This window comes from Mus pahari, chromosome 10 (assembly GCF_900095145.1).
Source record: "Mus pahari chromosome 10, PAHARI_EIJ_v1.1, whole genome shotgun sequence".
Lineage (NCBI taxonomy): Eukaryota > Metazoa > Chordata > Mammalia > Rodentia > Muridae > Mus > Mus pahari.
Window position 1 is genome coordinate 109525428 of NC_034599.1, and position 22944 is coordinate 109548371.

Consider the following 22944-nt stretch of genomic DNA (forward strand, 5'->3'; position numbering starts at 1 on the left):
GGCGATCTCAAGAATTAGAATTTTATTTTAGTTTTAAAAGTGACCGTAGTACTAAATCACGAGGACTACCACATGTAGTGGTGACTAGGTTGAGATTCAGGCATCTGCACTGCACACGTTGTGTATAAGGGTTTTTGGGGGGTGGGTGTTGTTGTTTTCTATACTGGGCTATTGAAAAACAATTCTTAGGGAAAAATGACAGAAGAAGAGGGAGCCAATTTGAATACACACATTTTTTTTTCTTCTCAAAAGATTTTATGGAATGGCACTATTAAGATAGCTCAAACATAAAACACACAGGGACATAGCAAATGACATAATGATTTCCTTTGGCCTGAGATGGCTTAAAAGAAGAGAGATAATGAAAATTTTTAGAGTTGAAAGACAAGTTTCAGAATGACTACATACGTAAGACAGGAGTTTTGAGCATGAAGTTCCCTAGGCACCTTCAGCCGCCACATGGTAGCTACCTTGAAGCCTCATTATCGGTGATGTGAATGAGACGCTCTTTGTATCACGTGAATACAGGTATTTTCTAATTTTACAGGAAGGACAAGAAAGTATGTTGGTTTCATATTCAAATGAATGATACCCAGGATAATCCTCACTTACACAGAGAACTGAGAGAAGCTGAAGGAGAAAGAGAAAGTTGAATCTCATCTCGGTGAGTTTTCTGAGAGCCCCTGGGACTTCAGGGTTTGCCTTCCACAGACACATTCAAGTCCACCCTTCTAACACACAGGGAGCTGACTGGTGCGACAGAAGGATGTAGACATCTCAGGTTCCCTCCAAAGCATGGAAAGACATCAGGATAAAGGCGAAGCACGCAATGTCTCTGCAGTGTGTTGCTGTCTCCTTGGATACTGTTCTGTGATTGGTTTGATGGCCAACATACAAGGCAACTTTCTGGGTTTGAGCTCTCAGTTCACAGGGTTGCAAAGAAGAGAGGGAGGGTCTAGTGAGACAGTGGACTATGGACCTGTGGCCTGGTTAAGACTCATTAGTGGTGGGGACTTAATGGGACTGTGATTTGCCTTATAAGTAGCTTTGCTTCTGAAAGCCTACTGGCATTTCCTCTCCAGCACTTGTATTTGTGTCCTCCCTATGCACTCAGATGGATTAACCCTGCAGAAAAGAGCTTTGCCTACTTGATTCAAAGTTTCATTCAAAAGCAATTCTTGGGAATGGTCCCAGGAATGGCGTTCCATGCTACCACTTCTAACTTCCAGCAAAACAAGATCTGTTGATCCCAGATCTGATGAGTCAGAATGCTTAGGACTCTCTCACTAAGCCAATTTAGATCATTTTAAGCTAGGTTTTGCGTTATTCTAAGTGCAAATATCTCCTTTGGTTTTGGTGCTGGATCAACCCCTAGTTCTTGTGGTTCTTGATAAAAAATAAGTAATTTATTGATTGTCAACTAAGGTGTTAAGAGCTTGCCCCTACTGCACTCAAAGGAGTCTTCGATCCTAATGGCCCCACTTATCTTGGAGAATTAAACCAAAATTTAAAGAGGGCTGTGTTGTCTCTCGAGTCAGTATCAAGATATGAGAACATAGCGGTCAGAGGAGGTAAAAGAAAAATATCCCCTCCCCAAACACAGAATCAAAGCGCCTGTGTGAGGGGGGCCAAAAACTAAACAAGGTGAGAAGACAAAATTCTGTTACTGTCAGTGTTTGAAAGAAACATTGTTACCAGTTCGTGAGAACTTCTCTGGGGACCACACCCCACAGCGCTGAACATCACAGCCTTTCCAACAAATGGCCTTTCAGACATCAGAAGCATCCTTCATGAAGCATCCTTAGCCTGAAGTTCAGATGAGGACATTTCAGCCTCTTGATCAAAGGACGGGGTGTATTGGTGGCCATCTATCCACTGCTGAGAGCTGGTCAGGAGCTAGCAAAGCTCACAGGAGTTAAAGCTGCCTGCATCCTTTCATCCACGGGGTCTCAGATTCTTCATGCTTAAACTGCTGAGCAGGGTAGGAACAAACTTCAACTATCGACAAATACACATTTTTAGAAAAACAATTTTTTTCTTTTTTCTTTTTTTTTTTTGTGGTATGTAACACACTAGTGGAAGGTAGTTTAAATGAAGTTAGAACTGGTCCGGCCATGTAGGTCAAACAAAACTTCAAAGAAAGAAAAGCAGTGTCTACCATCACGCCTGTAACAGGGTCTCACTTCATCTTTGGTATAAAATAGGCCATCCATAGGCTGCAATTGACCACAACTAAGAAAGACTACAGAAATTGTCAACAATTTCTCTATCTATTGCTTTTTTTTGTTTTTGTTTTGTTTTGTTTGTTTTTTTTGTGTGTGTGTTTTTGTTTTATTTTTTATTTTTTTGCACTTTTTGACCATAAGCGTCTATCTACTTAAGTTTTGTTTTGAGTGCTCTTATGCTAGGTTTTGCAATGTGACAAGCAAAGCTGACTAAAACCTGACAAAGCTCATAGAAAAAACTGCAGATAAAAAGCACTGACGCTTTCGCTAGCAACCACGCTCTTGTAAATTAAAAACAAAAATGTCTGCATTCTGCCCCCCAAACTTGCATTATCTCTAATGCAATTGTTTTTAAAACCAATGTGAATAACTTTACCATAAAATGTCTTTTAGCCTTTTAGAGCGATTGTGTCAAAGTTCATGAGAAGTCCCAGCGTTTGCAAGCTCTTGCGGTTGCCTTGGTTTCTTTTATCAACAAATTTTCTTCAAATGAAGAAAAAACATTTTCCTTCAAACTGTACAGTTTTTTTTTTTTCTTTTTCTTTTCCACCCTAAAAACTCAGTCTCCATCTTCTATGTCAGTGAAGGCTGGCACAATACCTCAATTCTTTCTTGATTTTTTTTTTTAACAAGACGCTGAAAGCATACCTCTGAAGCCTTTGACGTCCTTAAAATTAAGGCAATTAAGATTCAAGATAAACCTTACCTAAATATTTCTAAGAAAACATAAAATATATATATATAAAAAACCCCAGGAGGTTCAAACAAGAAAGGAAAAGAAGAGAAAAAAATAGCTTAATTACTGAGGAAAATAATTTTGTTAAACTTCTGGTTGCCCAACTCTTGACATTGGTGTTTCTATTTAAAAAAAAAAATCTACTTATACCTTCAGGCAAATTCTGTTTTTCCAAAGAAAGCATCAACTTGTGATGCTTACCACCCTCCACCCCTTTCTGGGATTTGTTTTTTTTTCCCCCCTTTAATTAAAAAAAAAATGATAAAAATAAGTGTTAGACCACACGGAGGAACCATTCGCACAGCACATAAAAATTTTGTTTTCTTTGAGTAAAATATAAAATAATAAAAAAAATAAAAATAAAAGAAGAAGAAAGCTTTCCCTTGGCGCCTGTGCAAACCGGAGGCCAACTAACTTCTTGCTCAGTGATGTTTCTTCATTGAAGGTAAAGGTTCAGACAGACATCCTCACTTCTGTCTATGGTCTGCAAAGACAAACGGCGAAGAGTGGTTATTACATCCGAGTTTTTCCTTCCCTTGTTTCCTGGGACACCTCGTTAGAGGAGCCCAAGCTTTTCATCATGCTAAAAGAAGAAATGCACCAGGCATATTAATTAGCCTATGAGTAGGTTAAGTTCTGTTAACTTCATATAAATTCCACACAAGCAAGAGTTTGCTCATGTCAAAACCGAGGTTGATGGACTTAGCTATTTTTAAAGATCTACTTATTTTTTGTTGTATGTATAAGTGCTTGATTGTATGTATGAAAATGTAGCATATGCATGCTGCACTGTCAGAGGCCAGGAGTTAAAAGATGGTCGCAGAGCCGGGCATGGTGGCACATGCCTTTGATTCCAGCACTTGGGAGGCAGAGGCAGTCGAATTTCTGAGTTCAAGGCCAGCCTGGTCTACAGAGCGGGTTATAGGATAGCTAGGGCTACACAGAGAAACTCTGTCTCAAAAAACAAACAAACAAACAAAAAACCCAAAACAGATGGTTGCAAAACACCTGACTGAGCTTGGGTCCGAATGGAGGAGTTGGAGAAAGGACTGAAGGAGTTGAGGGGGTTTGCAGCCCCATAGAGGGACCCATGGCTCCAACTGCACTTGTGGCAGAGGATGGCCTTGTTGGCATCAGTGGGAGGAGAGGGCCTGAGGGTGTTCGATGCCCTAGTGTAGGAGTGCCAGGGAGGGAAGATGAAGTGGGTGGGTGGAGTAGCACCCTCATAGAGGCAGGAGGAGGGGGGATGGGATGGGAGTTTCTGAAGGGGAGATCTGGAAAGGGGAAAACATTTGAAATGTAAATAAAGAAAATATCCTATAAAGAAAAAGAAGCAAAAAATTAAAAATAAAAAACACGGTTGTGAGCAGTCATGTAGATGCTGGGAACCTCAGCAAAAGCACCAGGAGTCCTTAAAGATGTCCAAGTCAAAGCTCAGGTTGCCATGACAACTGCATCAGTGCCTTCTAACTCAGGAGCACTGTGATCTGCCATGAGGTTCTACCTCTTATGTGTCCTGTCATCCTCTCCCTGGCCTTACTGGAGGCCAAGCTGTCCACCGTGAAGCTTTACAGGACACACTTAAAGCAAGCCGCAGCAGAAGGAAGAGCCACTGGGCTCCCTGCAGCATACTTTGTATTATGTGTTACTTGACAATCAGAGGATTCTTAGTCCGTCTACCTTGCTGTGAGGAGGGCAGACAGACAGACAGACGGCACGGCTCAGCACTTCTGATCCTAGTGCCATTTCACCAGGGTCTACGCTCGGCTTTCTGACCCTAACTGTTGTGGATGAAGGCAGATCTCTTTCATCAGTGGCCCAAGGTTTACTCTTTGTAGACTGGTGATCACATAACTTCAGATGAGTGGGCCAGGGTCCTTAAGACTTGAATGGTGACACAGAGGTCACAAACGTGGAACTGGAGGCAAAAACTCCTGGTTCTACAATTGGGAATTCAACTGGACTGGCACATATGCTTTATGGGATCTGGTTACATCTAAATTTTTATTTTTATTTCATTATTTTTTTATACACACATGTATAAATATAGAGCATGCTGAGTCCATTTTGTTTGTATGTATATGATTTCAGGGCCGAGTACTTTGTACTGGATGACCAATAATAATGATAGAAGAAAGAGGCTATCAATTTGAGATGGGGAAGGATGGAAGGGATGGAGGGAGGAAAGGAAAAGGAAAGGGATTTTAATTAAAAATGTAAAAAAAAAACAATTAAACACCTAACTTTTAATTTTGTGTGTATATATTGTGTGTCTGCACATTTGTGGGTGCACATTTGGCTATGCACATGTGGAGACCAAAGGTCAAAGTTGAATGTCTCCCCCCTGTTGGTGTCTGCTCTATTGCCTTGAGACACTGACCCTGAAGGTCACTTTCCGCCACTGACCCTGAAGTTCACTTTCCACTGGACTGCTTGGCTGACTTGTAAGGTCTTGAGATCTGTCTGACTCCGTTCACCCAGTGCTGAGTAACAATCACATTTGTCCACATTTCGTTACTTCTGTGGGTGCTGGGGGTTAGAACTCGGTGCTCCCACTTTGAGAGCACATTCCCTTACCCATTGAGCCACCTCACAAGCCCCTGGGTTCCAGCTATTTTAAAGGTTTTTATAACAGCACAAGAAATAAGCAGTAACTCCATGGACAATGGAATTCTCATAGCATTTCCAGAATAAGCCACAACTATGACCTTCTGTTATAAAAGCTGATAGTCCCTCTGCATCAGTAATGGGGGGAAATTCCTCATAAGTCTACCATTCAAAGTTCTCTGTGTATATGTGTGTCCATGTGTGTGTGTGTGTGTGTGTGTGTGTGTGTGTGTGTGTGTGTGTGTGTAAATGTCTGTGTGGGTGCCCAGGATCCCCTAGAACTGGAGTTATAGGCAGCTGTGAGCGGCCACGTGGACCCTTGAAACAGGACACTGGTCTCTAGAAGAGCAGTAAGTGCTCTGAACTGATAAGCCACCTCTCCAGCCCCAAGTTCTTTGTTTTAGCCTGAAAGGTAAAATGTGGGCAAGGGAAGCAGTCTGTGGTTGACCTTTTTATTCATAAGCTGATTGTTGTGCTTCTCAAATGTGTCCCTGTGACCCCTACCTGTGGTTTGCAGTTGCTTGACTGTAGACATCTTAGTGTTAAATGTACGTGATGTGTCAAGCTGCCTTCCAGGGGTACTAGGTGTCCCCATCTGCACCTCATATCCCACAGGAGGGTTAGTCAGTGTCTGACGAGAAATGTTAGCCATTAGGAAGTTCTTAAAGATCTCTACATCACATTTAGCATAATGACCCCAAGAAAAGGGCCTCTGAGCAAAGTAGAGGCTTGTTCATCAGCCAACTCTGTTGGCAAGGAGAGCCTTCCAGTTTGTGAAAGCTAGGGTACTGAAGAAAGCTACCCTAACAAGGACTAGCTAAATCGTTTTGGAGATATTTTTCGTTACACTGGAACAGAAATAACATAAATTCTATATGTTTTAATTTGTGAATGTAGATGTATGTATCCATATATGTGTGTATGTGTGTGTGTGTGTGTGTGTGTGTGTGTGTGTGTGTGTGTAAATCCAGACTCTGCATGTGAAAATAAAGATACAGAAAATAAGGATACTATCTGGCTTAATCTGGCTTATTTCGCTTACCATGATCTCCAATCCAATCTTTTTTTTTTTTTTTTTTCTAGGAACATCATTTCACTCTTCTTTACTTCTGGATAAAATTCTATCATGTGGGTGTAGACCACACGACTTTATCCCTGCATCTGTTGACTACAGGCATGGGGGATATGCTCAGCATCCTACATATTTTAGGAGTGACAGAACAGGACAAACGCTCTGCAAGCAGATTCATCTGAATAGTCTCTGTTCCGCAGAGGTTTGGTCATGAAGCACCAACTTGGTCAATTTTCTCACAAAGGCTTCTCCATATATACTTTCCCACTGTTAATTCCTCCTACTTCAGAGCAGAGCCCTCAGAATGTAATCTACATATTTGCTCCACACATTGCCAAATGTAATTTGCTTTATGGGTGATTAAAATTTTTTTTTCATGAGTAATTCTGAGTACCTAGTTATTCTCCTCTGCTATTTAATTCCTGGGCAGGGAGAGCTTAATAGCTCTATCATATATTTAACAATATTCTCATTTACATGACCATTTGCCCAGGTATTCAAAGTCAACTTGCAATAAGAATGTCGAATGTCACTGTAATTGTTTAAGAGATTAAGGACAGAATGTCTGGATTAAGGTGGGAATACTACAATTTTCCCAAAAGCATTGAACAGCTTGTTTTTTTGTTTTTTGTTTTAATGACTGAAATGCTTTTCTCTTGGAAGTGAGCACCTTCAGCAACTGTTGGGTCATGTGACTTGCATTAACCAATAGGATAGGAGCCAATGAATTGAAACAAAACTGGGTGCCTGCTTTTGCTGGGTTTTCTTCCTGCTGTTCTTGGAATTCTAACTTGTCTGGAAACTGATTTGTTGGAAGATGAGAAGCATATGGTCAACCATTCATCGTCCCAAAGCAGAGGGCCATGATGACCAATTACTCATACACACGGCCAAGTACAGTACAGCCAAGACTGGAAAATCCACTCACCCGAAGCCAACTGAGAGCAGCTCACGTGACCATGAGCGAGAAATGCCTACCGCTAAGTTTAAGGTGGTTTCTGTGAAACCAAAACAAACGGAAACACTCTGAGAAAAGGACTTCCGGATCTCTGCTTCTGAGGGGAGGAGCTTGGCACAGCGCGGACTTACTTGGACTGTTGGAAGGAGTATGCCGGTGGTGCGTGTTCACTGGGTGTGTCCACTGCTAACTGTTGCTGCTGACCACTGCTGTCCTGGGATGAGGGGGCCACCGTCTGGGGAGAGGTATCAGCTACAACACCCTAAAGAGGCAAATCGGTACACACAGCCCTTATTTGTTTCAGCAAAGGGCCCTCTCTAGATGCAGCACAAATGCCCCGCTTCTGTTGGGTTTGGAAAGAGATAACCCTAAGCCACAGCATGGGCGCAAAGCAAAACATCAGGGTACTCTTGCGTAATGGTTGATCTTGTATTGATGATGAAACAACAGTAACTTCTGCCCTCACAAGTCCTCAGAAAGGTCACGTGGTCAGAAACCATTTTAAGTATTGGCAAGAGGACTCTGACCTCAATTAAAGCCGTCTATAATCACAGTCCGGGCTCTCCAACATTAACCTAAGCATGTTTTTGAAGACTTATTCTATATTCTTATTTATGTACAGATGTGAATATGTCTACGAGCATATAGGCCCATGTATGTGGGGGTGATCATGAAGTCAGACGAAGGTGTTGCTTTCCTTAGAATTGGAGTTGCAGATGTTCCTGAGCCTCCCAACTTGGGGGCTGAGAACCAACTTTCTGTATGATGAAAGTAGAAATGTTCCCTCTAGCTTCTTGCATAAGATTTTTTGTTACTGTTGGTATTGTTTGTGTTTTGTTTTAGATAGTATCTCCTTAAGTAACCCTTGGAACTCATGCCTCTGCTTCTAGAATCCTGAAATCAAAGGCTGTGCCACTTGGCCCAGGTTCTTATGTAGGCTTTCTTTTCTTTTCTTTTCTTTTCTTTTCTTTTCTTTTCTTTTCTTTTCTTTTCTTTTTCTTTTCTTTTCTTTTTTCTCTTTTCTCTTCTTTTCCTCTCTCTCTCTCTCTCTCTCTCTCTCTCTCTCTCTCTCTTTTGTTTTATTGTGATTTGTTTTCTAAGACAGAACAGGCATTCAGTCAGAGGATTCAGAAAAATAAAAGAAGAGGAAGAGGGGATGAGAAGAAGGGGAAGGAAGAGGAGGAGGAGGAGGAGGAGGAGGAGGAGGAGGAGGAAGAAGAAGAGGAAGAGGAAGAGGAGGAGGAGGAGGAAAAACAGCAGCCACAGCATCTTCAAGCTGGTTTAATCTTGGATACTTGCTGTGGGTTATGCAGGTGATGTGGGTAATGTGGGTGACATAGGTGACATGGATGATGTAGATTATGTTCAGTTGTTCCTACCACTTACTTCCTGGTTTTGTACTTTTTGTTCGAGGGAGGGTTTCTCTTTTTAGAACCTCCAAAGAGGATTGTGAATGGTCCATTGATTGATGGATGGATACCGACAAATGTCCATCTGGTATTTTTACATGAGCATGACTAAGTTCTTTTTCTTCACAAGCATGACTTGAAGGCAGACTAGTGAGAACAGTTATAGTCTTCACTCTCCAACTCCAGATCTAGCTCTACAAAGCCGCTTCCTTGCATGTGTCTGTTCCTCCATGTCAATGAAAGGCTCTGACTTTCCCAGTCCCTTAAGCCTTTGGTGGAAACACATAGAAAGGCTAATGCATGAGAGGTTTACGCTCATGGCACTTGTAATGCATTGGCTATTAAGTCACTAAATATAGCAAATACCATGTAATCTAAGCTCTTGTTCTTGAACTCTAATTAAAACCTGCTTAATAGGCATGACTTTGGACCCACACATTTGGAAAGTTCAAAACAATAAGAAGTATCCTAGACTGTGCAACAATGCCTTGTTAATCTTTGGGGCTTTCTTTACATGTCTTCAAGTATACATCTGTTACACTCCAAAAATAAATCTGTAAACATTTCCAGAGATCCAGTTTATTCAGCAAAGACCTCCATCAACCTCCCCACTGGTGAATTTTCCCATGGAGAAGTACAGCAGTCTAGTTACTGGTTGTGTTACAGAGCAGGAAAGATGGAGTTGAGGAAGTATAATGATTAGTTTTTCAGTTTCCAGCTGATGGGAAGTAATGTCCACCAATGACCACAAAGCACTTGGGTATTAGGAGACGAGGGACCGTGACTATGACTAGATACAGTCTAGGTACCTGCCACCATCTATGTGGCTCTCTGCTCTCCTCTGTACCTTTCCTGTTCCATCCAGTAAAATGAGAGCTGCTGGGGACTGATTGGTCCCAATGAAAGAGAGAGAAAGTGCTTTACTTCCATCAAGGACAAGACGACAACATGATTCATGATACCCACCGTGATTCAATGACATCTTTCCTGTCTCTAGGAAAGCTAGAGTATGTTGAATTCATTCGTTATAACAGTGGGCTTTTGATGATTTTCTTTCTAGTGTGCGAGGGATGGAGCCCGTAGCCTCATCCATAGTAAGTACACTTGCAACCGGAGCAACACTTCTCACTTCTTAATACCTACTGGCATCTTCTGGGATTGTTTAAATATCCCCACGCTTAGTACATATTCCAGACAAATCAGTAAGGATCTCCTGTAACCTAATTCAGGAGTCCATAATCACCCCCTTTAATAATCTTAATTAGCATAAGGGTTTGAGCATCAAGGTGCTGTCTCATCCCGTGAGACTGGATTCTCAAGGAACCATCTTAAAACTAACAGATAGATCCAGGAAACAGAGTGGTGGTATCTGATACATTTCCTTTCTAACAAACCCCTAAGTGATGTTGGGATGGTTAATTTTGGTTCTTAGCTTGACTGATCAGACTTGGGACACACTTGTGTGGGGGTTATCTTCATTGCAATAATAAGGTGGGAAGACCAACTGTGGGTGGTGCCAATCCCTGGCTGGGCCCCTGGGTGTACTGTACATGTGGAGAAAGGGAAACTGACCGGCAGCAAGCATTCATTGTTCTCTGCTTCCTGAGTGTGCATGTGATGTGCGCAGCTACGGGAGCAGTCTCCGTGATTTCCCCAGCATTTGGTGGATGGTACTCTTGAACTGTGAGCCAGCCTGAACCCATTCTGCCTTGAGTTGCTTTTGTTATATATCACAGCAATAGGAAAAAGAACTAAGTTAGAACCTGCTCATCCTCTCTGCCCATGAGTGTGGTCTGCATTTAATGTGAAAAAGATTTATTCTTTGAACTGTTGTCTAGGCATGCAAATTACTCTTCCTTTATACCTCTCTATAAGATTTGTTAACCACATGTGCGAAACAAAATGCAGGTTTGATTGAGCCAATGTATAGACTTGTGTCTACTCAGCTTACAGGGATAAGTTTTAGAAGAGCACAAAGATTTTATCTGAGGATTCCTTGGATTGTGGGTCTTGTGTGGCTGAGACCTCTCTTCTCTCCTAGCCTCTTTGTGTTTACGGGATAGACTTACTTCAATAGAGACAGCTGTCGGAGGCACAGGCGTGTACTGGGGAATGTAGGTCCCTTGCATAGGAGCAGCAGTCATATACTAGAGAAAATCAAAGAAAAATGCACATGAACTTGTATGCAAATGGGGAGCAGATCAGACACTGAATGAGAGGACAAACGGACAGCACACAACTGGTTAAACTCAAAGCTCAACAATCCAGGTCATGTTGCCAGTGACTCCTGCTTACTGTAAGAACGTATGTCAGCAGTAGGTTTATCTTTTCTATACCATCACAGGTTACCTCACCCCACCCCCTACATGTCCATCTATGCGCTCCATGTGAGAGCTGGAATGTCTCCTATTCGCACCTAACCATCAATTTCACAAGAGCGAAGATAATGTCTATCTTTCCCCCTCTGTTTGTTTTAGAACCTATCACACAGTAGGACCCTCATGGGCTTTTGCTGAATGAATAAATCATCATCATTTGTAAGCAATGATTTGTAACTAAAAATGCTGAGGAACAGTATAAGAAACACGTGCATAGCAATACATGAATGGACAATGGAGTGTTTGTTCTCCACCTTTGTTAATATAAAGTAAATGACTGGGGATGTCTCCCAGTGGTAGAGCGTTTGTCTGAACTATACAGGGCTATAAGTTCCATCCCAAGAACAAGTAAGGAGAGCAAGATTGCCTGCCTATACCACCTTCAAGGCACCATCAACATTTTCTTTATAATACTTTATAAAGAACATGGGCCAGGGGACTGGAGAGAAATCTCAACTTTTAAGGTTGTATTCTCCTTGATGAAGACCCAAGTAAAGTTTTCAGCACCCATGAATTACTGCTCACAGTCGCCTCTAACTCCAGCTCCAAGAGATCTGACACCCTCTCTGGCCTCCTCAGGTACTGCATTCATGAGCCCATACCCTCACCTTACACACACACACACACACACACACACACACACACACACACACACACACACAATTAAAAACGATAAAAAATAAAGTCTTAAAAAGAAACTGGTCTAATTTGGGGAGGTAAATTATGATATTTACTAACATATGTGTTGGGAATAACAATTTTTTTTGCAGTGAAATGGGACCATTCCAGAAAAATTATGTGGACACACATATATTAAATATGGTATGCACATATATATGAAAATCAGTTTATAATATTATATATATATAAAATATTATAAACTGATTTTCCCATCTATAATATATATTCTTCCTGCAAATTCACAGTCCTCTTCTTTGTGAACTAAGTTAAAGAATCATTTGTTTACTGACTTCTAAAACTTGAGCCACATCACAAAACTGCAGTGCTGCAGTCAGGCCATGAAGCAAGTTTTCTTCTCTCACACAAAGGTTCAGATGTTTTCATGGAACATCCGAAGCTCCTGCTCCTGTGTGTTCTTGAAATGGCTGAGGCCGAATAGTAAGAGCATAGATAAGTGGTGAGCCCCACGCTGTGGTCATGTGTGTGAGCATAGATAAGTGGTGAGCCCCACGCTGTGGTCATGTGTGTGCTGCTGCGGGAGTTACGCTCTGAAGGATGTCCAGCCCAGTCATGGTTGTTTAAATCCTCACATATGAGACTAGAGCAATGAATTCATCCTAATTATAAACTAATCACAGTTGTATGTGCTTACTAAGAATAGAACAGTCTTAATAAAACAACCATAAAGCAAACAGACCACACCATCATCCTCAGTGCACACACAGAGTCAAATAACTGGGTTCAACTCCTAACCAGGCTATATCCACTTTGTAATTTGGACACAGCCGTTGTGTGGAAGGCTTAGTGCTGTCTGTACTTGAACTTTGTATCATTGGATACCTTTGGGCTCTTAAGGCATGCATCACTCCCCTTATAGGCACTCAGAATACCATCTCTTCGAAGGCATAAACCAAGTTGTATTTGTTTCTGAATCTTCTACAATAGTGCCTCGGCACTAGTAAGGGAACGTTGAATGGCTGAATGAAAACATCTAGGCTGAGGTATTTTGGAGGCCAGTGAATTAGCTTTTGAGAAAGCATAACGACCTGAATTCGGGGCCCCAACACCCTTATAAAGACGCAGTGCAGTGGTACACATCTTGGGAATGTCTGGGAGAGGGAGACGGAGGAGCAGGGAGCTTGGTGGTCAACTAGTCTAGGCAAAGAGTGAGTTCCAGATCCGGTGAGAGACACAATTTCAATAAACAGGGTGGCCAGATCTAGAGAGATGATTCAGCAGTGAAGAGCACTTGTTGCTCTTGCAGCAGACCCAGGTTCGGTTCCCAGCATCCTTAACTACAATTCCAGGGATTAGACCCTCTTCTGATCTCAACAGGTACCAGACACACACACACACACACACACACACACACACACACACACACACATACACACACACACTGTGTACATACACATGCAGGCCAAACACATATACACATAACATAAAATCAACTTAAGAGATTAAAAAGCAAGCGGAGGGCTGAAAACATAACTAGCACAATTTCTCATGAGGAGGGTAGGTAAATGCACTTGCTGCCAAGCCTGGAGAGAGTTGGCTCCTGAGGGCCCCCAAGGGTGGAAGAAGAGAACCGAGTCCTGCAAGTTTGCAGGCTGTATTCCAATCTTTACACACTGCCATGTGTATATCACACACACACATACACACATGCACACACACATGCACATGCACACACGCACATGCACACACGCACACATACACACGCACACACACACGCACACGCACGTGCACGCACGCGGAGTATTGATGTCAAATCCCTCATATCTCATTACATATCAACATGCTTCGTGGTCCTCAGTCATTCTGAGCTCCTTGAGATGCAAGTCCACACCCACCCCAAGATATATCTATCCAGTCTTTAGCCAAATCCCCCAGATACTGCTTCTCATTATTTTGTACCCTAGAGCGGAGAGAAAATATTCAGATATTAAACTTTCAATTTTTCAAATAAGTGTAGAATGTTAGAGCGACACTTTGGCAAATACAATTTCACTTTCGGCGTCCCTTGGCTAGATATGTGCTTTGTCAACAAATCTCCTGCAGATGGTGCTCGATAGATGGCTCGGCTGGTAAAGCACTCGCTGCTCCAGCAGAGGACCGGGGTTTCCTTTCATTCCCTATGCACACATTGGGTGGCTCATGACTACCTGTAACTCCAAACCTAGGAGAGCCAATTCCCTCTCTCATCTAGGCATCACTCCACTTGTACACACACAGACACACACACAAACACATTCACACACACACACACACAGACACACACAAACACATACACACACACACACACACACACACACACACACACACCTCCCCCCCCACCCCCAGAAACATTACTTGTTCAGAGAGAAAAATACTCTGGGTTTCAATGCATTTGAGCAATGCTGTATAACATATCCACTCATTCAATAAATAAAAACGAATAATACAGTTCATGTTAAGAAGCTGAAGGTTCAGGCTTTTAAAAAGCCCCTATAAAGCTGATTAAAACAGCCTGTTTATTCCTGTAGGACCTTTGCTTAGACCTAATATTCTAAGGAATACACTTCTCCCCTGTTGAGTCTCAAACATTCGTACCATATATATCTGGACCTGCTTAGCTGCTGAATGGTATTGTTGGCCTTCACGTTTGTATACGTTGTTGGTACCTTACAAAACTACTCATCTACTAGCAAGGGGATTCACTCCTCTCTGTGGAATCTGGGAGAGGCAGTGGTGAGGACAGAATGGCTGTGGTGTTTTACACTCGAGTTACTAGCTATGAACTTTGCACCTGGATGTAATAATTGATCATGCGTGACATTTGCACGGGGTGCTGCCACCGGGTCCCTGGGGGCAGGACAGTACCTTGATGTGCTCACTCTCTGCTGTTTGTGTCTATAAGGACGCGTGCCATAGACTCTGATACTGGAATCCAATGAATTATTTAGAGCTCCCTGCCAAGCTAAAGCAGTCCCAGGAAGTCTGGTTAATGAGGACATTTTATGTCATTCCTGGCTAAGCTTCCTCAAATGACCGGATTATTCACAGCCCCATCTGTGTTTTGCCTCTGTAAAGCTGAATCAATAAGTCTTCATTCCTTTGCTAACATTCCATGGGGTTGAGAACATGGAGGGCTTCACACTTAAATTCTCCTCAGGAGTCTGAGTCTGGAGGGTGGCCTACTCCTTTTCCAGCGGTTAGGAGTACACGCAGCTCTTCAGCCTGGGGTTCGGTTCCCAGCACCCTCGTGTTGGCTCAGAACCATCTATAATTACACATTCAGGGGATCTATTACCCTCTCGTGGCCTCTGTGGGTGCTGCACTCATGTGCAGAAACCAATATATTCTCTCTCCCTCTCTCTTTGTCTCTGTCTCTCTCTGTCTTCCTCTCTATGTCTCTCTCTTACCCCCACACCACAATAATGATAACATGTCATCAATTGAATTTTTATGATTTTTTTTTCAGACATTTTGTGCATGTCTCTGTGTGTGGGAGCAAGTGCACATGTAGGTGTGCGTGTGCACATATCTGCATATGTGTACATACCAAAAGATAGTCTCAGTTATCATTCCTGTGGCACTCCCTGCCATTTTGAGAGACAGTGCCTATCCCTGGCTTGGAAATGCCAAGCCGAGTAAGCTGGCAGACCCAGAGACTCAGCAGAAAGCCTCAGAATTCCCTCTTTTGTAATTAAAAGAATGCCCCGCCACACCTGGCTTTTATTATGTGAGTTCTAAGATTTGAACTCAGGTCTTGGTCTCTGCAGTACAGCACTTTACCAACTGAGCCATACCCCAGCCTCTCTTGTGGACCTTCTATCTTTGTATGCACAGCCTCTAATTCCCTTGTAGGGAAGACTACCCTATACACTTGGGGATTTAACATTATGTCACAATACTGAAAGGAATGGTCAAGAGTTGTATAGTCTGAGAGCAGCTCTGTTCAGCACATCCCGACAGCCAGCGCTCGGCAGGAATACCTTTCTGGCTGCTCTTGTCACAGAAAATGTAATAGGAAGATCTGAAAATTAAGGGCAGGTTATGCTAAGCAAGCCGGTGCCATGAGGATTTAAGATTCTGAAGACTATCATCTGTGGATAAACCGAAGGCTAGGCGCTCCTGTGACAGACTTTCCAGGGAAAGCCTGAAGAAATGACAGCCTTGCCAAGTTAGGAGCGGGCACTTCGGGGTGGGGGGAATGGCTGTGACTCAGCCAGCTGCAAGCTCAGCCCCCAGAGGCAGGTTCTTGATGACAACAGGCTTTGCTCTTCTCTCCCAGCACCCAGCTGGAATTCTGAGTGAGCACACAGGAACTGCGCCCAGACCCAACAATCCAGGTGGTGCAAGCCCTCCCTGCTCGACTCTTCCACTGTCCCTCGCCATCTTTTGTGAGAGGGTCTGTCACTGAACCACAGCTCCTTGAGCCTCCAGACTGCCTGGCCATCAGTCCCCAGGGCCAGCATTGACTTTCCTCTCCGCAAGGGCTGTGCTGGCAGATGTGCACAGCCACAGCTGGCTTTTGCTTTGAGGCTGGGGATCAGACTCAGGATCCTCATGATGTGTCAGGTACTTTACCCACCGAGCCCAACTCTGCCATTCTGACTTGGCAGAATCCTCTGGATTTCTTACTAAGGCAGTTTTACAGGAACGGTTATACACAGTTTGAGCTGATTACTCTAGCTTTTTATTATTAAATTACATTTTATTGTGTGTTCACAGAAGCATGTGGTGGTGGTAGAAATGGACACCACGGTGCACACGTGGCAGTCGGAGTTTGTGTTTTCCACTTTTATCATGTGGGTCCCGGGGATTAAATTCAGGTTATCAGGTTTGGCAGCAAGCACGTTTACCCACTGCGATGGCTCACTAACCCTAGACTAATTACTTTTTAATGGTGTCTTCCGAAAGCATGAATCTGACATAATTTTCTATGAATACAAATCACTTATCTGGAACTTTTTTGATTGAGCCATGCAAAGGAACCACAGTAAAACAAAATGGTAGTTTGTGTGGATGAGTCTGTACCATCTCTCCCACTCAGTAGCAGGTTGAAGTTAGGGTGTTCCCGGGTGTCCTTTCTCTCCTGAGCACTTGATAAACTCTCTATATTCTGTAGGTCCTGGGCGTTGCCCTGGATGTGTGGAGGAGTGTGGGTGGCCACTTGTAAAGCCACAGAAGAAAAAGTGAAAAGCCCGACCTTTTCACTTGTTCCAAGTAGTCTAGACACTGCATCATTATGAGAATTACAGGAAGAGAAGGGAAATGGGAGGCTACAAAGGTAGCCTGGCTTCGCCTGTTTAAATTGGGACAAGGTGTTTCTACTTCTGAGTAACTATTGATGGTCTCAGAGCAGACTGGAAAAAAAAAACCCTTAAAAACTATCATTTTTGGATTGGCTACCTTCGTTATCAAAGTGAGACAAAACTGAGGGCATTATGTGTTTCCTGTGGGGAAACTTCTTGTTTTAATCATTTGGGAGGGGCAAAGAAAGCCAACCCTTTCAAAATTGCCTAAAATACTTGAAACAGCCAGCTCATCTGGAGTTGAAAAATGATTAGGCTGTCCGTCATGCCTATAAATTATTAAGGGTGGGGACATTTCAGAAAAGAGAGGCAGCCAAGTCTTGGGAAATACACAGCATCAATGAAAATGATGTAGGGAAGCTTTAGGAATGCCTGCCTGCGTGGTTGCTGAGCTGGAGGAGAAAGGATTGTGGAAGATGATGCTAAGAACATGAGGTGTGGGTTACTTTCAAAACCACAGCTTTCCTTTAGCCAAAATCGTGAGGTTGCAGGATCCAACTGTGATTCACTGGGCGAGTGGCTGAGAGACAGGTACAGTGGTATCTCAGGTGGGGCTATTATGGATGTATCTTTTGGTAAAGATTTATTTTTAATTTTGTGTGCATGTATGTGTAAGTGAGTGTTGTGCCCATGGAAGTCAACAGGGGGCATCAGATCCCCTGGAGCTGGAGTTACAAGTCTGGGAGCCACCTGATGTGGGCACTGGGAACAGAATGTGGCCCTCTGGAAGAACAGCAGACTCTCTCAAATGCTGAGTCATATCCTAGTGCCTATGCTGGGACTTTAAGGACACAGTTTTGTTGTTATTGCTGTTATTGAATTGTGTAACATAATCTCAGAGTTGCTGTACCACATGCCCGGACCTGGGATGATAAGATGGTACCATGCTTTGATGAACTGAGTAAAACAAGCTGCTGATGGATGATTGTAAGGATCCTCTGACTATGTGAGGCCATTGACTATGTGAGCCCATTGGCATAGAAGGTGGCCAGAGACTCTCCATCCAAGGAGAGCATGCTATATGAGGTCGGGTCTATGCCAACTGCTCAGCTCTTCCTCCCTTTGCCAATAAAATACCAATAACATGGTGGATGTTGACTGTAATGGGTAATACTTGTCAAGACAACATGATCTAGAATTACGCTAAGACAAGCCTCCGGACACACTCGTGAGTGATCAGCTTGACTAAATGAGCTCTGGACATGCCTGTGAAGTGTCACCTTGATAACTGAGGTGGGAAGATTATCCTATAAGCAGAGAGCACAGCTATATGGCTTGGGGACCTGAGCTGCACGGCAGGGAGAAAGTCAGCAGAGCATGACTGTGTCCCCCTCTCCATTTCCTGACTGTAGACACACATGGCCAGCTGCATCAACTCCACTGCCAGCGTCTCATTGCCACGATGCACTGTACTGTGTCACCCAGAGCATAAGGTACAGTAAACCCTCCTTCCTTAATGCTACCACTAGAATATGTCATCATCACAATGGAAGTGACCAAAACACGTACAGTGGAGAGTAGTTTTCATGTTATAACGTGTAGGTTATCAATAACATGCAAAACAAGTTATTTGATATCTAAGGCGTTGTTATGGAGATACTTATGAAAGGTCACCTAGCTGTCATTAACAGTCTGGTGCTCCAGTCTACTGGGAAAGAGATAGCAGTGAGTGGATGTGTTGGACAGGTGGGGCCCAGAATTCATGAACATGTGCTGGCTTGTTATGCCAGAGCAGCATGAAGCACAAGCCCCAAGTAAGTGACATGCAAGCTCTGAGAAGGAAATGGCACTGGGGCCAGTGTCCTCTACACAGAGGATCACCTGCTGTTGGGGTGTGAAAGACACCAAGAAGACTCTCCAGAAGATGGTATAGTATAGTATAGTATAGTATAGTATAGTATAGTATAGTATAGTATAGTATAGTGCTTTTCTTGCAGACATTTACAAGTCCCAACCTGTGTGACTCTCAGTGAAAAGTGGTCACACCTGTGTAGCCCACAGGCTGCAGAGGACTTCACCCTTACTAAAGAACAATCTTCAATGAGTATTTCCCAAAATCTAAAGCCTAGGATGTCTTAGCATGTGCACATATCACTATTATCACCGCACAATGAAATGCTGTAGAAATGAAGTTGATAAATAAGTGATCCCTTAACATTTTAATTTGAAATATGTGTGCATATCACATTGAGCAGTGCCAGTGGAGGCCAGAAGAGGGCATCAGATACCCTGGAATTGGAGTTACAGACAGTTATGAGTTGTCATGTTACTGCTGGGAATTGAACTCAGGTCTTTTGGAAGGACAGCAAGTTCTTTTAACCACGGAACCATCTCTCCCGTCCCTGAAATAACCCTTTAGAGACACCATGAATCCTCCAAGTTTGTTTGTTTGTTTGTTTGTTTGTTTGTTTCTTTCTTTCTTTCTTTCTTTCTTTCTTTTTTTTTCTGTGATAGTTTTTTCCTATCACAGGGAACAATGGGGCATAGGATAGGCTCAGTTAGTACAAAGGTCACTGAGCAGATAGAGAGTAAATCAGATAGAAGCTGAGCAATGTCCAGGCTAAGGTCATTTGTAAGGGTAACAGCATATCCATGGGAGAGTAGTGAGACCAACCCATTACCCTCAGGAGAGTGTGGGTGGTAAGTAGATACAATAGAGTAGAGTAGAGTAGATGGTATAGTATAGTATAGTATCGTATAGTATCATATCGTATAGTATAGTATAGTAAAATATAGTATAGAAGATGTTACAAACAATGTCATGACGAGAGAATTGACAACTTATGTGAAATGGACAAATTACCAAAGAGCAGATTTTAGCGGAACAGACACAGAGTCAAAGAAACCCTGCTTAGTTTCCTAGCTGTGCCACGAACTGAGTTCATCACACCCCCACCACCCCCACCACTATCCACGACCACACATTTGACTTCAGCTGGCTTTTCTGGTGAACTTCCCAGGCATTTAAGGAATGTATAATTGCAATCTTGTGTCAACTCTTCCAGGAAATACCAGAGACCACTTCCCAACTCGTTTTATAAATCCAGCAAATTCTTTATGCCAAAATCTGACAGTTTCTTTGTAAGAATGAAAAATTATACCTAGATATCCCTCATGAACATTTATGTAAGTTTCTTAAATAACATTTAAATAACATTATAGCCCACCAAAAATATACATCATGTCTGGATGTAATTAACTTCAGAGTTTCAAGGTATGCGTAATTTGAAAGGAAATTGGTATGCTCTAACATACCAGAGGAAATAAACAATTAAGACAGTGTTTCAAAGGATAAACTAGAAAACATGTGTTTCATAGAACATCTTGGGCATAGTTGAGAATAACATGGATAAATCTATATACAAAAACCATGCTTACAAAATATATAATAATATATGCTAACAAAATATATAAAACTATATAACAATCTTTACTTGAATTTTGGAATGTGATTTAAGTTCTTGTTTCACTTCTTATACTATTATCCCTAAAGCTTGGACCAAGAAATAAGCCATGGCAAGAAATAGAAGACATAGTGTTGGAGAAAACAGGGCCATCAACAGTCATAGGCCACATAATTGATATTTAAGTGTTAAGATTTTCATACCCTAAGATTTGATTATGTGTGTATGGGTGTGTGCATGTGGAGGGATGTGTGTGACTGCAGTACCTGGAGGGGCCAGAAGAGGGCGCTGGATCTTCTATAACTAGAATTACAGATGGCTTTGAGCCACCCTGTGGGTGCTGAAAACCAAGCTCAAACATTTTTTGTTCAAAAAGGCAAAAAAAGTCTTCAACTTTTAAAAAATAGTTTGTATGAAATATTAATATACAAAAGTATTGATTTTTTTCACAGAATTATATTGAATTCTCCCAAAGAAGAGAAAAACACAAATTCCAAAATACTGCATGCCTTCTGATTCCATGTCTGTAAAGCTGTTGGTTTACCAAAATTCTAGAACAGATGAATGGTTGTCAAGAGTTAGGAATGGGCAGAGAGTGAACATAAGTAGAGAGGTACAGCTATAAGAACTATCACATTAAACGTCGAGATATGGCCTGTGGTAGACAAACAGTGCTACACAGGTGATAAATTTGTACAGAGTACAACACGCCTGGCAGAGAGTGAGGGTGATATGTGGAATCCTGACATGATCTGCAGATGACAGAAACGTCCGTGTCTTGGATGTGAGTGATATTGTGCCATAATCTTGTTTAATGTCACCGTTGAGAAACACTAGCGCATGTGTACACAACTCCCCATAACATTTAATTGTTTTACCTTTATTAAAGTGTGTGTGTGTGTGCGCACGCGTGCGCGTGCGTGTGTGTGTGTGTGTGTGTGTGTGTGTGTGTAGGTCAGAAGACAACTTGTAGGAGTGGATTCTTTCCTTCTACATTCTGTATCCTGGGATCTGACTTACACCATCAGGCCTGGTGGTGAAGACCTTTACCAGCTGAGCTACCTCAACTGCCCTGTCTGTGACATTTTGCACATTGTCATGTGAGCCTAGTGGCCAGTCTTCATATAAAGCCACGATGCCCTAGCTCATCTGTGCTCAGAGAGTTTAAGGAACCAGTCCTATGACATTATAAGTGGCAGACAAAAAGGATTTGTGACTCTAAGAGTTGGTGAAGATGTTTAAGTTACAGAGCAATGAAGCCAAATGTCTACAGAGCTGTGGGGTTGTTCCACTCCTCAGTGGATGACATAGGAATTCTTGCTAGCCTACCTCAGAGGCTAGCTACAGAGCATTTAAAGTAGTCTGTAATCCTTCTAAGATGGAAACAACCTAAATCAACAATAGAATTCACAAATTGTAATATGTATTACATGATATCATGAAAAGAAGAAAATGGCAGGCTGCTCTACAAATATGGACATATCATGTGAAAAATGTTAGATTAAGATACAATCATAAAGGCTGGGCAAAATTGCTGAGTGGGAAAATTACTTCCCCAAGTGCATGCCGAATAGCCTGAGCTCAGTTCTGGGAGCCCAAATCAAGGTGAACGAGAGAACTGACAACATGAAGTTGTTCTCTGACCTCCAGATGTGTGCTGTAGAATGCTCTCACAGAGACACTGTACAACCATCCAGAGCCACATGAGCCTTCAGGCTGGGAGGAGAGAGGGAAACATGTTGGTGACGGGAGAGGGGCAGAAAGCCTTCAGGAGCAGTGCTATTGATAAGAAGGATAAAACATGATGACCTAAAAGTAAAAAAAGAGCATCCTGGAGGGTGAGTGACACAGGGCTGAGGGAAGAGGGGGAGTGACACAGGGCTGAGGGAAGAGGGGGAGTGACACAGGGCTGAGGGAAGAGAGAGGAAGAGCCTAACAACTCATATAATGAAAAGGCTTTCATGAATCCCAATACTTCCTGGAGTTTTGAAATGACTACCTTTCCTCATTCATTTGTGTGCCTGTGCATGTGGAGGACAGGAGACAACATGCAGGAGCTGGTTCTCTCCCTCTCTGAACGGATTCCAGGGTTTGAACTTAGGAAATGAATCAGGGCGGCAAGCAGCTTCACCAGCAGAGCCATCTCAGGGTTTGGCCTGCAAACCTAGTTATCT

At 42.7% G+C, this 22944-nt stretch overlaps 1 protein-coding gene across 8 annotated transcripts in view; it reads right to left on the reverse strand.

The window, feature by feature from the left end:
* Window positions 1-2045: 2045 nt before the first annotated feature.
* The window catches only part of Rbms3 (RNA binding motif single stranded interacting protein 3), a 682938-nt gene continuing 662039 nt past the window's right edge, over window positions 2046-22944 (reverse strand). For 3 of the 8 annotated variants that reach the window (XM_029542750.1, XM_029542749.1, XM_029542748.1), the window contains 2 exons: window positions 11077-11154; window positions 7726-7860 (listed from right to left, as the gene is read on the reverse strand). In XM_029542750.1, coding sequence (XP_029398610.1) covers window positions 7726-7860; window positions 11077-11154 — 213 coding nt within the window. Of the gene's footprint in view, window positions 3446-7725; window positions 7861-11076; window positions 11155-22944 lie in introns of those variants that run through there. The other 5 variants (XM_029542746.1, XM_029542745.1, XM_021206005.2 and 2 more) reach the window with 3 other exon arrangements.